The sequence below is a fragment of the Carassius gibelio genome, chromosome B2, assembly GCF_023724105.1.
Source record: "Carassius gibelio isolate Cgi1373 ecotype wild population from Czech Republic chromosome B2, carGib1.2-hapl.c, whole genome shotgun sequence".
NCBI lineage: Eukaryota > Metazoa > Chordata > Actinopteri > Cypriniformes > Cyprinidae > Carassius > Carassius gibelio.
Window position 1 is genome coordinate 13,856,394 of NC_068397.1, and position 17,766 is coordinate 13,874,159.

At 35.5% G+C, this 17,766-nt stretch overlaps 1 protein-coding gene and 1 long non-coding RNA gene across 4 annotated transcripts; one reads left to right on the forward strand and one right to left on the reverse strand.

Annotated features, from left to right (window-relative positions):
* Nucleotides 1-366: 366 nt before the first annotated feature.
* Nucleotides 367-3,514, forward strand: LOC127951480 (uncharacterized). 3 transcript variants are annotated; one of them, XR_008152656.1, is made up of 6 exons: nt 367-1,002; nt 1,097-1,315; nt 2,073-2,168; nt 2,460-2,537; nt 2,680-2,771; nt 3,129-3,514. It is a non-coding gene; the product is annotated as an uncharacterized LOC127951480 (long non-coding RNA). The 3 variants fall into 3 exon arrangements; XR_008152658.1 differs by having other exon boundaries at nt 1,097-1,160; XR_008152657.1 differs by lacking the exon at nt 2,680-2,771.
* A 1,331-nt stretch (nt 3,515-4,845) lies between these two features.
* Nucleotides 4,846-7,945, reverse strand: LOC127950522 (tissue factor). The gene is made up of 6 exons (XM_052547644.1): nt 7,744-7,945; nt 7,352-7,475; nt 7,030-7,217; nt 6,760-6,938; nt 6,495-6,663; nt 4,846-5,630 (listed from the first exon to the last, which is right to left on the reverse strand). Exons 1-6 carry the CDS (start codon nt 7,811-7,813, stop codon nt 5,479-5,481), a joined length of 882 nt encoding a protein of 293 aa, XP_052403604.1. The 5' UTR covers nt 7,814-7,945; the 3' UTR covers nt 4,846-5,478.
* Between the last annotated feature and the right edge of the window lie 9,821 nt (nt 7,946-17,766).

Genomic DNA, 17,766 nt, shown 5'->3' on the forward strand with positions numbered 1-17,766 from the left:
AATGCACTCTGAATTAACATGAACTATATTCTCATTAACTAACATTAAAAAGATGAATAAATACTGTAATAAATATATTGTTTTATTATTATGTTGTTAAATTATAGAATCAGATATAAGTTGTTGTTGGTTTGGACTAATTATCCAAATAATAAATAATGAGTGAAACATGCGTGTTGAACACTGCCGGATATATTATTATTATTATTATTATTATTATTATTATTATTATTATTATTACTATTATTATTATTATTATTATTATTATATATAGCCTATATTTTCTGCTCGCATTTTCTCCTGTTTTGGCTGAAAATCAAAAAAGATTTACAGATGCCGAAAATTAGGTGCACCACTACGTCTGTCCTGCTTTTCTTGTACTGTGTGTAGACTTCAAGCTCAAAATGACCGTTCTTCAAAGTCCGTTTGTTAATGATATCTACTGTCTGCACTGCTTTTTTATAATACCATCTCATCCAACAGGGGGTTCACATACTATCAAATTGGCTACCTGGACAACCGTATTGCCAACCCAGACCAGCTGATAACTCAAGATGTGGAGAAAATCTGTAACAGTGTGGTGCACCTCAACTCTAATGTCAGCAACGTAATGCAGAAAACATGAAAAAACTAAGAATTTTCTGTAATTCTGAACCATTTGTCTTCAGTTTGAGCATACTTGATTATTTTCTCTTTTCATGCAGCCTCTAGACATATTGATCTGTATCTGCAAACTGCTCTTTTATGCCTGTTTCATAGAAATTACCAGCTAATTTTGTCCATCAGTCTCAACTTTAAGTTTGAAACCTCTGCCTGCTCTTATGTAGGGTCCAGCTAGCTTGCTGATCTATAGTGTATAGTGTATAGCTGTACTATAGCATATCTGGTGTTCTCCAGTCTGCTCCTTACAAGGCTACGCAGGCCGATTGGCAAGATGACTATAACTGAGCAGAGGTATGAGGGGGAGTACAGAAGTGTCAGCTCTCGCTTCATCACTAACAGGTGTGTATAGAACCCCATTTCTTTGACTGGCTGTTTGTCTCCTGATGTATTTCATGAAGGATGCATGATTTCTGTGTATTGTTCCATTGAGCAGATTGCATTCTACAATGGAAACAGGAGAGAAAAAGCAAACTATCAATGGAACATTCCAGAGACTGGTGAGGAAAATAAAAATGGTTTTGATTTCTATTAGAATTCGAACACAATGTTGGTCAAACTTTTTAAATCAGACTTCTCAGTTTTTCAAGTGGACCACTTGAGTCGCTACACTTCCGTTTCTCAGTGGGTGTTATGGACAGCATCATAGTCAAATGTAAACATTATTAGCTACCTGGTTATTTGGTTAGTAAGTTGTAATTTTCTACTGTAGATGGCAGTAGAATCCACATGGATCACATTTAACCTTAAAAGGATAGTCCAACGATGAAAATCCTGTCATTAATTACTTGCCCTCATATTATTCCAAACCTGTAAGACCTTTGTTCATCTTTGGAACAAATATTAAGTTTTTTTTTTTTAATGAAATCCAAGAGCTTTTTGAACTTCTATAGACAGCAAGGGTATACTACCATGGTTAAGGCACAAAAAATGAGGCAAGGACTTTGTTAAAATAGTCAATGTGACATCAGTGGTTCAACCGTAATTTTATGAAGCTACCAGAATAATTTTTGGGTATAGAGAAAACAAAAATAACTTTATTCTACAATTTGTCTCCTAAGTGTACCCTTATAGAATCGCGGTGTGTGCAAGTCACATGGACTATTTTAACAATGTCCTTACTAGGTTTCTGTGCTTTGACCATGGAAATACCCTTGCTGTCTATGCAGTTCCGAAGATGAATGAAGGTCTTACGGGTTTGGAATGACATAAGGGACATAAGAGTTTTTTTGTTGTTTATTACCGCAAAAAAACTTTTTTGTCTTCATAATCTTCAATCAAAATGTAATGTCCTCTGAAATATTTCTACTGTTTATGTCACCAAGGATGATGTGATATAGGCCTATATAAATATATACTGGCCTAGTGTGAAAGTATTATTGTAAACATTTTTTCTGATTCTCCTGACATAGCCATAGTGGTGGGCTAACTGGTTATAAGAAGGCCGTTCCTGGACCTCACAAACCAGCGGAAAGTGAACAGCACACACTTAGAAGGACTGGAAATGAGTATGGATGAACACGTTCAGAAATTCAGTTTAATAAGGCTGATTATTTTATATATATATTTTTTTATGGTAGCAGTTAAAATCGTTTAAATCACTTTCACTATACACGGGCAATATGCTACTGTATGCAAATCAAGATAATATTTCACTTTTAATTACTGGCCTTTGATCTCTTCATATTTAATTGTCATCACTTGCTTTGTAAAATTGCTTTATTGGGTCAATAATGATTTCCTTAGATAAATGTTTGCACAGAAGATAGAAGTTCTTCTGTGTTTGTTTTACGCTGCAGGACTACTACCAGAGTGGGCGGATGTCGATGAGTTTGGCGCAGGCCCTGGGAAGGCAGAGATATGACAGGACTGTCAGGGTGAGTGCTACATTCATTACCTGCTTGTTTCTCTTGCCATCCATTATCTCTATCCTTACTATCCTTATCAGCACTCACCTGCTGTCTGTCTTTCATCTGCTTGAGACCGTGCGTTTATCTGGAGTCTGAATCCATTTATTAGGTTCACTGCACACATCACAGAAATTCAGGAAGTCCTTAAGGAGCGGAATTCAGTCAGATATGAACAGACCATGGTTACAAAGAGAATCAAAGGTCTGGACTATAATTGTGTGAAATGTTTGTTTTGTTTTAAACATAGAAATTTGTGACAGATGTATCTATGAGTTAATAATAATAAAATGTAAAAGTTTTATGTTTTTAAAAAAAGCCTACACAGGCACAGACCTCTGGAGGCTGCATTTATTTAATGAAAAGTACAGTAGAAACTGCAATAATGTGAACAAAAATTGCTACAGTATTTCAAATCACTGTTTTTTTAGGACATGTTTTAGAACGTAATTGAATCCTGTGATGCAAAGATGCATTTTCAGCAGTCATTTCTTCAGGCTTCAGTGTCTCATGATCCTTGAGAAATCCTTCTAATATCTATATTTTCTCTTTCTTTTTCAGAGATGATTCAGTAGAGAAAATCCCTCTTACCCTGGGAGAGATCCAGTCATCATCATCATCATCATGACATGATCACTTTATATGAAGAACAGATTAAATTTAGACTTTTATTTACCTATAAACATTGATCAACAATCCACATACGTATACTGTAGAAAAAGATCAACCATGCTTGCTTGACACAAAAGAATGAAGTTTGTTTACCCGTGTCACACAACTTCGGTTGACCATATTTGATGAGCTTTATGACTGTGGAAATCCATTTTTATTTGTGAATAAAAGCCTAAATTATATCTTATCTTAATATAAAGTACAAAAGTACATAAAGTAAAAATGTTTGTTCAGAGGACTTAATTTGCTTAATTCATATAGATTACTTTTATAATCTCTTATATACACAATATTCTTCTGCACGATAAATGCAAAAATGTTGTGTTGAAAGAAGAAGACCTTGAGGCAAATGCTTATTATTTAGGACTAGAGGAAGTGCTCACTCCTCACCCCACCATTCTCGTCTTCTGTCGTACGTGAGAAGTCAGGAATGGATTTGTTATTCCTGTGGGAGTTTGCTTTAGAGACAGCTGTCTCCCTGAGCTCCGCTGGAATCATCTGTTTCCTCTTTTCAGGTTGGCATCACACTGCTCACAGTCTCCCACAGGAAATCACTATGGAAGCACCACGAGGTACAACTTAGCCCCCGTCTTTCTTCATACAGTTTGCAGAATTCATTCCGAAACCTCAAGTTATGCCCTGTAATATTTTTAACTCTTTGTATCTCTATACTGCAGTGTTACTTGCCAATGAATGGAAAGGGAAACTATGAGTTTAAACCCATCATGAAGGAAACGGTGGCGTTTGGATCATAATAATGACACTTATTCATGAGTCAGTCTTTGAGTAAATCATCCATAATGAAATCATTCAAATATTTGCGCAAGAATGATTTTACACAGAAATTCACAGCCCTGAATGAGGCCTATCTGTACTAGATGTGGATCTGAAGCAATAGTATTGTGTACCTATTGAATTAAAAACTCTTTATATTATAAAACTTTGTTGAAATATAACGGCTTTTCTTCGTCTGAGAGAAAGGATTGTAACACTGTGGATAAATATGTCTCAGGGAGAGGTTACTGCGCATTATCTGAAAAGATTTTTGTAAGGAATAAAATTGGGTTTGTTATCCCTTTTAAGAATCAAGCATTTGTAATATAAAAAGTCATTTTTTGTTGTGATACTTGATTTGTATTTTGAAACTGGAACAGTCACATGCATATGTTGTTGTCAATAAAATTGTTGCATGCCACTGAATACTATGGATAGTGTATTATTTAAGTGTAATGAGCAGTGTATGTATTTTATTTTAAAAGATAATAATGCCTAAAAATATATGTTTGAGAAAATTCTTGATACATTGTGCTTTACAGACCAGTTCTATTTATTTTATTGAATTACAGAACGTGCAATGAAATATCTTGTGAGATATTTTAAAAGCAAAGAAACTCTAAATTGGTTTTATGGTCAATTTGTTTTAATTTGACATTTGGTTTGAGAGGTTTTTTACTTTTATTTAGGATAGGTTACTGCTTTGGAAGGCATATACACATTTGTTTGTTTCAAGTATAATTTATGTCTTGAACAGAAAACAAAAACATGACTTTTACATCTTTACCATAGTTTACCACAAGAGTGAGCTACTGGGACCAGAATGCAACACTTTATTTTTCACCAGAGAGTGTCTCCCGGTTCGTTTTAATTTGTGTTGTGTTGCACAATCTGAACATGCTTTCTGTGCCATTAGGGTTTTTGTTTAAAAATGTAAAACAAGGAATTGCTGCCTCAAAAGATTACACTCTTCCTCTTTTTTTTTTTTTTTGATTGTGCAAGTCCTTTTAAATAAATAATTACAAAGCATAGGTCAATTAAGTTAAGTTTTGGTACCCCTTAAAAAAAAAAAACAATTCATGACAAGTATAATAATTTATTTGAGGTTTCTATCTTTTGAAGTTCCTAGATACTAAAAAACATAAATATAAATATTTCTTTTTCTACTAGATATAATACTGTATACACAAAGCAGCTAATACATGTATTTCTAAAGAAAATAATAAATAATGGCATTTAATAAACCAATACATTTCAAATACAATACATCCATGACAAAAAAAAAGAAAAAAAAAGGTCTGATATGTACAACATATCATGTAGTGTTAAGAGTTTCATAGAAACCAGTCCAGTGCTGTACTGCAGGTGTGCTATGCGCGCGCGCACACACACACACACACACACACACACAGGTTCTGCTCAGCGCGTAAACGGTTATAGTCCAGCTGTACCTCCCGTTTGGAGCTCAAACATCAGAAATGTTGTATTCCTTTATCTCCTTGGCCATCGATGTTTGTCTTCGTGCTCGTTTACAGCAAACCACGATCAGAATGATTACAGCAATTACAAAAGCCAGTATAATGAGCGTTGCTCCTCCAATCACAGCCAGTCCATAGACTATGGAAAAGAAACAGGAATATTAAACAATCATTTTTACTAAATAAAATAGAATCTAGAATTCATTTTAATGCATTCAATTTAATTGAAAAGCTTAGTTAGGTGGTATGTAGATGTGTGTGATGTCAAAATGGCATTAGATAAACCAATGTAGAAAAAAAACAGAGCACATGCACCATGGAAAATGTAATGGGAAATGATTTGGCAATTTTAAACTCACATTAGACACAGAATTTAAGTTATTGTATGGCTGTTGCTCAAGAGCACAAATAACGGTTCTCTGTCTGTTTGTAAGGTCAATGATAAAAGTGTTCATATTAAAGAGTTAGGAAACTGTTTAGAGTCAATAAACTGAAACTTGTTGAATGTTCTTTCAGATTTTTCCAAACAATGTAACTCTTTAAATAGCTTTTAAATAGGACTCTTAAAGGTTTTTAAAACATTTTAAATCGAATGTTTTAGTTTAAACAAGCCTTATTTTAATACATTTATGAATTCATTTATTTTTAGTATTATTAAATTGCTAGATTATACAATGAAAATGCTGAAATCTTTTGAGTTTGAAAACTCCAGGTGCTGAAATGGAGCCATTTCAGTCCAGCGGTCAGCCCTAGTCAGTGTAAGTAATGGCAGCGTGTGTCATCCTCCCTCTTCTACTCAGTTTACTGAAACCGGCCTCTTCATGCTTAACAACCTTCCTGTTTTCCATAACATTGCGATTATAGACAGCTAAATCTTTGAGTAAAAGCTGAATCATTTGGAATGCTTGAATACTCCTTTGCTGCTCTCCTCCGTTTCTAAAATGGGTGGAACACCCTAGTAAATGTCAAAAGTAAGCGGTCAAGTTTTAGATGAAAAGCTTACCCTCAATCAGGGTCTTGTGCTCCTGTGGTGAGCACTTGGGGAGGCTCCACTCTCCGATCCTCTTGTCTCCTTTACGAGAGGGGATGTATGCCGCCACGCTGAAGCAGTAACTCTGATCCTCATCTAGACTATTAAACTCGGCTTTGCTCTCATCCACAGTTCGCATTTTCTGAAAAAGAACCAGCCAACAAGCCATTACCGACGCAATTCAGAAGGCACATAACCTTCAATAGCATCTATAGCTCGTAAACATGCTTCTACTCACTTTTCCTGTGCTTCCAGCCTTGTTGTAAGCAATCTTATACTTGAGATTTTTCTTAAAGACGTCACGGATGTTCAGAGATCTGCCATCTTTGTGCAAAGCTGTGATGGGGTCTTGTATGATCAGCATAATCTTATTGTTCTTATTCGCGTTCAACCTAAACTCAGGTCTTCCAATTATAGCTTCATGAAAAAGAAATATATATATATTAAAGCAACTGCTTTAAACAAAAAATTGGTTGAATTTCGAAGGAGGAAGTGTTGGAAGACTCACTGTCATTATAAGGACAGAACGTCTCTGATCTGGTGTAAGGGGGCTCCACATAGTCAGCAGACCCCAGTGGAGACTCGGAGAGGACATCAGCCGAATAAACCCCCTTTAGTTCAAGTTCATTAGTCAGGTCACACTCGGTCTCAGAGCTTCTGATGCAGTGAGGGTTTCTCACTTTGTCCCTACCAACTCTGCAGAGAAAGATTATGTTGGTTAGAACCCAATCAATACATATTAACTTTACATCGTGCTGAATTTTAAATCACAAAATAACAAAATAAGACCAAACTGCAATGCAGGTTAAATGAGATATTTGTGTACTTGCCTTGAAAATTCAACTGTATATGTGTAGTTGACAGGCTTAGGTCCCCATGTTAGGATTGTTTTGAAATTGTAAGAGGACCATGAAACATTTGTTGCTTTGGTAAGTTTGCCCACTTCCAAAGATGCTAAATAGGAAAGAGTACATCAGTTAGATCAATACAGTATGAAAGGCATCACGTAGCTTTCGTGGTTTCCATTACGAACCAACCTTGAGATACAACAAAACTAACGTTACATCTAAAGTTCACACTGCTATAGCTAAGTTACTACAATGTGCCAAGCCAAAATGTAATGTATAGTGCAATAGAATGCTACAGGCCTAACGTTACACTACAATACTGCGAGTAAACAGTTAATATTTTGATTAGTTGACGGTTTAAAAAAAAACCTTACCCGGGGATCCGTTTACGAGTGTAAGCCAGACAAGAATAAGTGCCGAAAACATTACAGTATTGCGTTCCATCGTTTGTGATAGCAAACAGTCCAATTTAAGCGTAAAATATTTAATCCAATTTATCCGTCTGAGGAGCGTTTGTCATTTAAATCTCCCATCAGCCGCCTCGCCTGTATTTATAGTGTGTGCGAGAGCTCTGTCTGGCGCTGCCTGCCACAGAGTGGACTCGTCATGAGTCATGAATGGCGCTCCGCCCCGCCCCTTTCTTAACTTTGGGGTTTTGTCACTGGCTGGGCATCCATCGTAGCGCGCACCTTATTACCATATATGGTTATCCGGGTACCGGTTTAATACAGATTAATTTACAAATTCAAGCACGTACTTTAAAACGCTTGATAAAGCGCTTGCCTGTGGTTTTTGTAATGTCATCATGTTATTTTGTCATTAAATTGGTCATTTCTTCGGTGTTTTTCTTTCTTTCTTTTAGCTGCCAGTAGAATGTGTTGTGCAGGAGAATTAAAATGGACATTCATCAATTCAATTTAGTTGGGTTACCTATAAATCATCCAAAGTCTGACATGGGAGATTTATTTGCATTTTAAGTTTTGTCCGTTGTAATATAAAAGCTACTTTTACAAGTGAAGTTTATTTTCCTGTATTTATATTATATGCGCAAAGAATCATCATTTCCCATTCTAAATTTCCATAGGTTTTCTTAAAAAAAAAAAGCTTTTTCTTCAGTCAGATGTTCCACTCTTCTTGTGTTGACGATTCTCTCTTAAGTAACTCTGTGGCAAAGAACACACCGGCCGAGCATGATTTGTGTAACCACAGTTCTGTGCTTGACTTGTTCATGTGCCTCTGACTTGAGTTCATTGTAATCAAACAAAATCATAATTCTGGAAACTTCATATGCCTATATAAAAATCTAAACAAAAACAGATGCGCTCCTTATAGCTAACCCCTACAAATATTTATTTTTGTGTCTAGCCCGTCGCTTGAATTTACAAGACTTAGGACAAAATATTTGAAGGTGGCCCCTTTCTTTCTTTATAAGAGGCCTTGTCGGAAAGCCATCTTGGCTCTACTTACTGGTCAAAATTAAAAAAAGTTATTAGGTGAATCTTCTTTTCAAAACTCTGTTCATTTAGATCATGTGTTCTGTGAAGTGAAGATTAACAAAGGACAGAGGAAACAGATGGCGGATGAGACCAATTTTGACTACAACAAAGAGCTTTATGAACCTGCTTCTTAATAACACAGGCTTTATTGGCTAAAATAAGAAAAGGCTACTATTGTCTAAAGGTCTCTGCTGTAATATATTCTCACATGTGGCAAATTCAATGCATAAAAAAAGTAAAATGTTAACCATTAAGATTATTAATTTTGTTGATTATTAGGAGGCTATACAAAGATAAACTCAAGTCTAAATGACAGAAAATTTATTAGTTTATGTTAAGAGTTTACAACCGTTTACCTAAATTGAAATGTTTAGAATAGCTGCAATGTCAATTTGTTTATTTATAAGTGATAAACAACTGAAACACTTTAAACTGTGAGTAAAATTGCAATTTGCTTCCTGTGACTGTTTAATTAAAGTTTAAGTGGAGGTCCAGTCATCCCAAATGTGTGACATGTAGTAAGAGATTGAGACATCTTGATGGTCACGCACTGACCAGACAAGGGATATCATAAGAGCGTGACGTAATGCCATACTTTGACATGATAACATTTTATGAACATGCCAGGACATCATGGACTTCATATTTGTGGTGAACTGAAAAGTCATGAAATGTAACAGTTTTGTAAATTATTTAAACATTAGTAAAACCTTAATAAAACATTAGTGTGTGTTTGTGTGTGTATGTGTGTTTTATATAGTGTATATCATTTTAAATAAAACTTTCCAAGAAAACACAACATAAGAATGAAGATAAAAGCCTCATGATCATGTTTTTCAAAAACTTTTTGCATCAGCTGCCAGTTGACATCATCAAGTTTAACAAGCTTTCGGTTTCATAACCATAATTTGTCTCCCAGCAGTGGCACTGTAGAAATGATCTTGTCACATGTGTGGGTCAGTTTCTGTCAATGATTCTGTGTTTTTCCTCAGTTGCTTAATTGCTGAATCAAGTGATCTAATAAAAGCCTCTTTTTAATGGTAAACAGCAGGTAAAAGATGAAATAGGAATCTTGCATGTGTGAGTGTTAATGAATCAGTTTATTCTGGGATGTTAAATACTCTGCTCTCAATGCAAGAGATAACAGGAACGATGTTGCCAGAATGAAGCAACTGTGGCGGATGTACTGTTTTTCACATAATGGAAATAACAGTTCCTTATAAAAGGGTGCTTTACAATTTGTCTGATACCACATTAAGGAGAAGGAAGTGGGACCTATGATCAAATTCATCTGAGCAGCAAAAAAAAAATAATAATAAATTCCAAACTCATGAATACACAGTTTCTCAGCTGTTTAAATATAAATGAGAAAATTATTTTTGCAAAAAATAAAATAAATAAATATATAATTCCCTCATAATAGTACTGGATTCTTTGTTTGTTTGATTTTCAATTACTACTAATAGCAGCCAGTTTGGACTATACCTAAGCAAAGTTTATATCCAAAACCTTTCTTCTTGTGAGAAATTTTGCCAGTCTGTGTATATTTTTATTTCCCTATAATCTGTATTAATCTCTAATGTTAATCTGTATTAATCTGTATTAATCTCTAATCTCTAATGTTTATTATATTAATTTTTATTACTAATATGCGTATTACTAATTTGGATCACTTGTGTGACCAAATTATGATTTTAATGCTTTGATTCTATTTGTGATACAGAAAGTATTTAGAGTATACTAAGCAAGTCCCCTTTAAAATCTGTATTTGAAACTTCATTTTTTCTTTGCCCAGTTTCTGGAGATGCAATAACGTATATAAGTGTGGCAGGCGTGTGGTGTACAATTTCCATGACTATACTGTTCTCAATGTCTGGTCTCAGTTATGTGGAAGGAGTAAGAATTCCAGCCTTTATGGGCCGTCTGACTACCATTTTTGATCGTGGGCCTTATATGGAACTATAGTGCTTTTGTGCTACAGTGTCACAGACGGAAATTTCATCAGCATATCTATAGTACAATACAAACACAATTTCCATTATACTGTACTAACTAAAATCATGGGAGAATAAAGCATGTAAGCAGTGAGAGAAATCATAGTAATTAGCCAAAACTTCCAAAACAGGGTCTTTTAAAATAAATAAATAAAAATGTGGCTTGCTGAGGGAAGATATGGAATTACTTTTCAATTGGAAATATAACGTTTGTCTGGCAAACATGGTAGTAACATGGGTAAAAATATAATTTTATAAGAAAGGAAGGCCTTGGGCCACATCAGACCTACAATGTTTTTTTTTTTTTTTTTTTTTTTTTTTTTTTTGACAACCTCCCATAACACTCTTGCAATAGTTTACAAAAAATAGTTAAACTTTATATGAAATTTATTCGAAGCTGTTTCACAAAACTGAAGCCTTTTGGAGGAAAATATTGTGCTGTGATTAAATTAAAAGTAAAGCATTTGGCCAACTATGAACCAATTCAGGTTTAACAAATAAGTCTTTCAATTCTGCAGATAAAGAATGTTCTTGGATAAAAATAGTTTTTGATTGCTTCTATTACTGAGTAAAAATCGAAAATAAAATAAACATATCTGTGTTAGACTTTGGACTTTTACCATCGACTGAATGTGAAAAATGCATGTGGTTAAGTTCATTCAGCGAGCACTAAATATTTCTGAAAATTGCTAGTGTTCTATCTACTTTCAGTGTTAGTAATAAGGTACAATATCCCAGAAAGAACACACCTAGAGTAACACCCAGGTCAATATTTAGGCTGTTTGCCAAGTTAACAATATATATATAACAATAGGCTTATTAATTAAATGAAAAAAGTGTCAGAACTTTGAAATGTGTCATCACCACTCTTTTTGTCCTTTAATGAGTCTCATGACTAATACTCTACTTTGTAACTTGTCACCATCAGAGTCAACATGTTTCAGATCAAGTCTCTGGTGATGACAGGTCAAATGAAGGCCTGAATAAATGCTATGTTTAGAAAGCTATAAGTTACTCAATTCTACACTGTTTGTCCTTTAGCTGTGCCCTTTTGTCAACTGCATAAGGAGTTTGAGCCATAAAGACTGACTGAAAAATAAAAAAAGAGATCAATTTCTATTGTGCAATTTCATGCTGCGAGTCTGTCTCAACAGAGTGTTCTTATGACAGCTCCATAGAACATTCTCAGACACCCCCTGACACTCCCCCTCCCCCTCCCAATCCCACCCCAGGAGACAGGCCTGCTAAAACAACCCTCTATGAAGAGGAATTTAACTCTAGAAACCCCAGATTTTTCCCAGACTCCAACAAGTCGGCTTCTTATCCAGTATAAACACACTACACAGATCACACAAGTGTCTGATCTGATCAGACTAATACAAAGGATCCCCATCCCTGGGTCAGGCCATTGTTATACAGTCTGAGGCATCATCATAATGACTGTAAGCCTGTGCTTATGATAACAGGAAATGGTGAACACGTGGCCAGAGCATAAGTTCAAATTCAGAGACGCTGAGCGGTTGTCTGTCCTCTACTGGCTCCAGGATATTACTGATTATACCTGTCAGCAGTGCCAGTCTGCTCTCCGCACAGTGTTCTTTCCTCTGGCTAGGGTTACAGACGGCTGATGACTGAATACAATCTTTACGTCATTTAGCTGTCCTGTGTATGATAAAACTTGTTTAGTAAGAGTCTTTACCAGGTTTGTGTGCCATTCAGAATTTAACTGAGAATGCCTTTAACTTCAAGCTCAGTTCCTGAATTTAAACTAAGAAAACAGAACGTAGCACTGCAATTCAGATGGAAGGATAGATGGATGATGGAGAGACTGACAGATGGATATATGGATGATGTACTGAAAGACGGATGGACTGAAAGATAATTGGATGGCTGGATTTATGATGGACTGAAAGATGAAAGGATTGTTGGATGGATGAAAAGATTGATGGATGAATGATGAAAAGATTGGCAAATGGATGAATGGGTGGATGATAAAAAAAAGATTGACAGATTTATGGATGGATGATGGAAAGTTTGACGGATGGATAGATGGATGAAAGGATGGACTGAAAGACAGATGAACTGAAAGATAAATGAATGGTTGGTTGGATGATGGATTGAAAGATGAAAGGATTGTTTAATGGATGAAAGGATTGATAGATGGATGATGGAAAGATTGACAAATGGATGGGTGGATGGAAAGATTGACAGATTGGTAGATGGAAGAAAGGATAGACTGAAAGATGGATGGAAGGATGGATGGATGGATGGACTGAAAGAAGAATGGATGGGTGGATGGATGATGGATTGAAAGATGAAAGGATTGTTGGATGGATAAAAAGACTGAGAGAGATGATGGAAAGATTGGCAAATGGATGGATAATGTAAAGATTGACAGATGGGTAGGTGGAAGAAAGGATGGACTGAAAGATGGATGGATGGATGGAATGAAAGATGAATGAATGGGTGGATGGATGATGGATTGAAAGATGAAGGATTGTTGGATGGATGGAAAGATTGACAGATGGATGGATGTATGGATGATGGAAAGATTGACAGATGGGTAGATAGAAGAAAGGATGGACTGGAAGATGGATCGATGGATGAACTGAAAGATGAATGAATGGGTGGATGATGATTAAGAGATGAGAGGATTGTTGGATGGATGAAAAGATTGAGAAATGGATGATGTAAAGGATGGATGGAAAGACTGACAGATGGATGATGGATGGATGGATGATGAAAAGATTGACAGTTGATGGATGATGGAAATACTGACAAATTGACAGATGGATGGATGGATGGATGGATGAAAAGATTGAAGATGAATGATGAAAAAAAAATTATGGATGGGTGGAAAGATTGACAGATGGATAGCTAGATGGATGATGATTGGATGACAGATTGGAATATGGATAAATGGATGGGTGAAAAGACTGAAAGATGGGTGGATGAATTACTTTTGTTGAATAAACAAAACACAGCATGAACTTTTCGGTAAAACTCTCTTCAAAGCGGCGCTGAGTCTTAATCAATCACTGCTGTGTCACACTTTTTATCGCTCTCTAAAAACATTTACTAGCGTTATCATCAGCTCCACACCCAACTCAACTCCACACCCTTCATCTCATATTGTTTAGCACAATTTATGCATTCCTGTAAAGTATGGTTCCAGGAAGTCTCCAACTATTTGGAAATGACAATTAAAATACACTGATTTATAATGGAAACATGGAAAACATAATTTGTTTATATTTATCATATACATATTAAGTCAACTATTTAGAACAGGCCGGTAGGAACATCTGTCCTGGCCAGATTGATAAAAACAAGTGTATAAAAATATAGACATCTAAGAAAGTCCCTTTCTGAGTTTCCCATGCTCTCATTGCATTGACCACACCATTGCAGACTGGGAACCATTCCTATTTTACAAACGCTATGATCCGTTCACTCAAGGGACTATTCTTTTAATAGAAAAAAAAAACAAAACATGCAGAACATTAAAGGATAGAAAACTTTGCCTTTTAAAAGTATTTTTCTGTTTCTTCTCTGAACCTGTTAAACTTTTTCAGCATGGTTATGAAACAGCTCATATGATATTACACGAAGCGAGAATAACACCGTCTGGTTCAACCTCCTACAACATTCATGATGACTCTCAGAGATAATGTTGAACTCTGGTCCCATTATCAACATTCAGATGAGCCCAATCCACTCTGTGATTAAGTCAAAGTCAAAGTCAAAGTCAAAGTCTGCTTTATTGTCAATTCTACCACATGTACACAATGCACACAATGCACTTTTAAGCGTAAAGAGTAGTATGTTGTGCGGTTTGCATTTTGCAATGCATTTGTATGAGTGTGTATTAACACTTGACCTATCAGTCACTTCCCACTTTACACATGTCATGCAGCTCTACAGCCCTGATTAATAAAGTTATAATGCTAATGCTTATGTACAATACAAAACTTATTCTAGATTGTAAAGAGTGTTAAAACAAAAAGTTGATATACAGAATATATAGTGTGTCTAACACGTTTCAGTAGAAAGTAAACTACACACTGTTTTGCGTTCAAAAAATTACAAAAACATACAACAAAATTATTACAACTTTAAAACTTCAACATATATATATATTATTTTTTTTTTAATATTCATAAAAACTAAAACAACCCTGATAGAGACCAGAGGCTGTCAAGCTCTAAAAAAGACTAAATATCACCATAAATAACTTATATTCCAAAATTCCTAATTTTGTGTGAAGAACAGAGTGGTTGTTGAGTGAAAATGTCCAGATGTGGATTCTGTTCACTTTCATTGAATGTAGAAAAGCAGATGGGGCATTTCTGCTGTAAACTGATTTTGTTTTAGGTAAAATTAAAAGGCTGTGATATAACTTTCAAAGTTTTAGTAATCATCATCTGTTGCACTTGAATTATATTCCAAGCTCATGAAAAGTGATCCAAATGCTCTGGCTCACTATAGGACTCACTGAACAGAGCTGGTATTGTGCAGAGCAGATGTATTTGCTGTGTTTTCTCATTCTGAAGTGTTGAAATCCTTTTTTGGCTGGAATGTTCATGACTGATTATTCTCACAGTTATCAGCAGTTTTGTGTTGCTTTACTGATAAGTCCAATGTTATTAGTGGCTTCTACCTTCCCTGACCAGCTGGAAATCCTCCTGTTATTTATCTTTTTGTTAAGATAAATTCTTTCATAGACCCTGTTTGTACCTTGCTATGTGAGCGCCATCTTTTGGTTGTTATATATGCTCATGCAAATTACTAATTCAAAGGTTATTTTAATAACTGATATGTCGTTTTAGAGATTACTATAAAAAACGTAAATCATTTTAAAATATTCAGGGATTAAGGTTTTTTGCTCTCATGATTTATCTGTAAAGTGTCTGAGGGCAGGACACTTACTAGGGTGTAATTCTGCCAGTAGTCAGCAGGGATCTCTGCAGATTCCCATCGCCACAATAAGAGCAAGCAAATGCAATACTGCAGAGTTAGTCGCATATGCATTGCAAAGAAAATAATATAATGCTGTTTCATGCATTCAGAGCATGGACAAAGTAGAAAAAAAAATAAAATAGTATTTTGGTGCTAAAAATCTTACCTCTGGGTTAGAAAACGTTTTGGAGAGTGTTTTATTTTATTTTATTTTATTTATTTATTTTATTTTTATCATGGCTCATGACGTAGACGAGGGTAGAACTCCTTATACGGGCATTTCTCCCTGAAGAGCGCGCCCGCGCACACATCGACCAGAGCAGAGCGAGATTGCGCCCATCATCACGCTTCATCCGGCAGCAGCGCTGCACGGGACTTGCTCAGGAAGAATGTCTCCAATCCAAAGAAGTGTGTTTTCGGTCGTAAGGGAAATATAACTTTGTTCAGCTTCCTAAAGAACCCAGTGTTATGTAAACAGTGGATAGAGTGTTTTTTTGGGGGGGCAACAACTGATTTCCCCAAGTATGTTTGTGGACGAACTTTTTATAAAACTGAAAGGTCCTGGCTATAAAAGATCTCGGTCATCCCTTATGAAACAAAAATATATTGCAGTATATTGGAAAATATAATGTAATATATTAGGCATATATTCTTATATATATTTATTTTTTCCAATATATTGCAATATATTGAAAGCGGCAATCATTTGTATATTTTGCAATATATTGTGTAATATATGTGTCATCAAAATATTATTAAATGTATTCAAATATATAAAATATTAGAAATAAAAAGGGAAAATAATATATTACAATATATCACAATATATTTTAAGAAATATATTGGTAAATATATTTTCCTTTCGTAAGGGATGATTCAGAAATTCAGACGTTAAGTGAAACGGCATCAAATGTCTGTTTTGTTGGCATTAGGTGCTCAAGTGTCCGTCACTATTTAGCTCTGCCCCCAGCGCACCTCCGGGAGCTCGCTTTTTTCCGGAGAGAAGAGTAAAGTGGTATCTTTCTTTTATAAATATAAAACTAAAGACTTTTGGAGATATGAAGGAGGCAGTACTGCTGTACTACTCTATAGGTACTCAAGATTAACATGAGATTGGGTGAAACTGTGTTTATTATGCCCCTTTTAAATATTAAAATTTAAGCAAACATACTTTAAAGAAACAGTGGAAGCTGTTGTGCACTCGCAGAAATCCTAACTGATGATTCATAAGCCAAAATCTTAAACTGCCAGTCGCATCTGTCCAGAGTACAGACCAACACAGTAATCTGTGTTGCGACATGGAGAAAGAAGAGTGACAAACAATTTCCAGCCTCGTCCCTCGGCAGCTGTGGTGTCCAGCTGAACGCTGAGAGGAACTCTCTCTGGGCCATGAGTGGAAAGTACTAATCAAAAACCCAATCCAGCCTCATGTACTTAAAGCCTTGCCTACTGAGATGTAAAGTATTCACATACTGTGTGTAAAGCCTGAATGAGACGACTCCTCAGAAGGGTTGGAGATTGCAGAATGCTTGGCAGATGTACACTCCAGCCTTTGTAACTGAAGAGGAGCAGCTCATGCCACAGGCATTAAAATATTTCAAGTTTCAAGTTACTTCAGTGTTTTCACAGACTGATCTCGTGGTTTGAGGAGCAAAATGATAGTGAGGTTGACATTTTCAGGCAAACATGAGCTCATACCTCTTAGCTTGTCCTTTGTATCATTTATCTGCTTCTTGTTCCACAGCAGATAAACAGCATTAATGCAAAAATCCCTGATGAAAGGTACAGAAATGACTGTCTTAATCTGCTAAATGCTTTTCAATACAATACAAAGAAATATAAAAAAAAAAAAGATCTATCAGGTTCTGTTGACCCTTATGAAACAAACATATATGCAGTATATTGGAAAATATCATGTAATATATTAGGCATATATTCTTATATATAT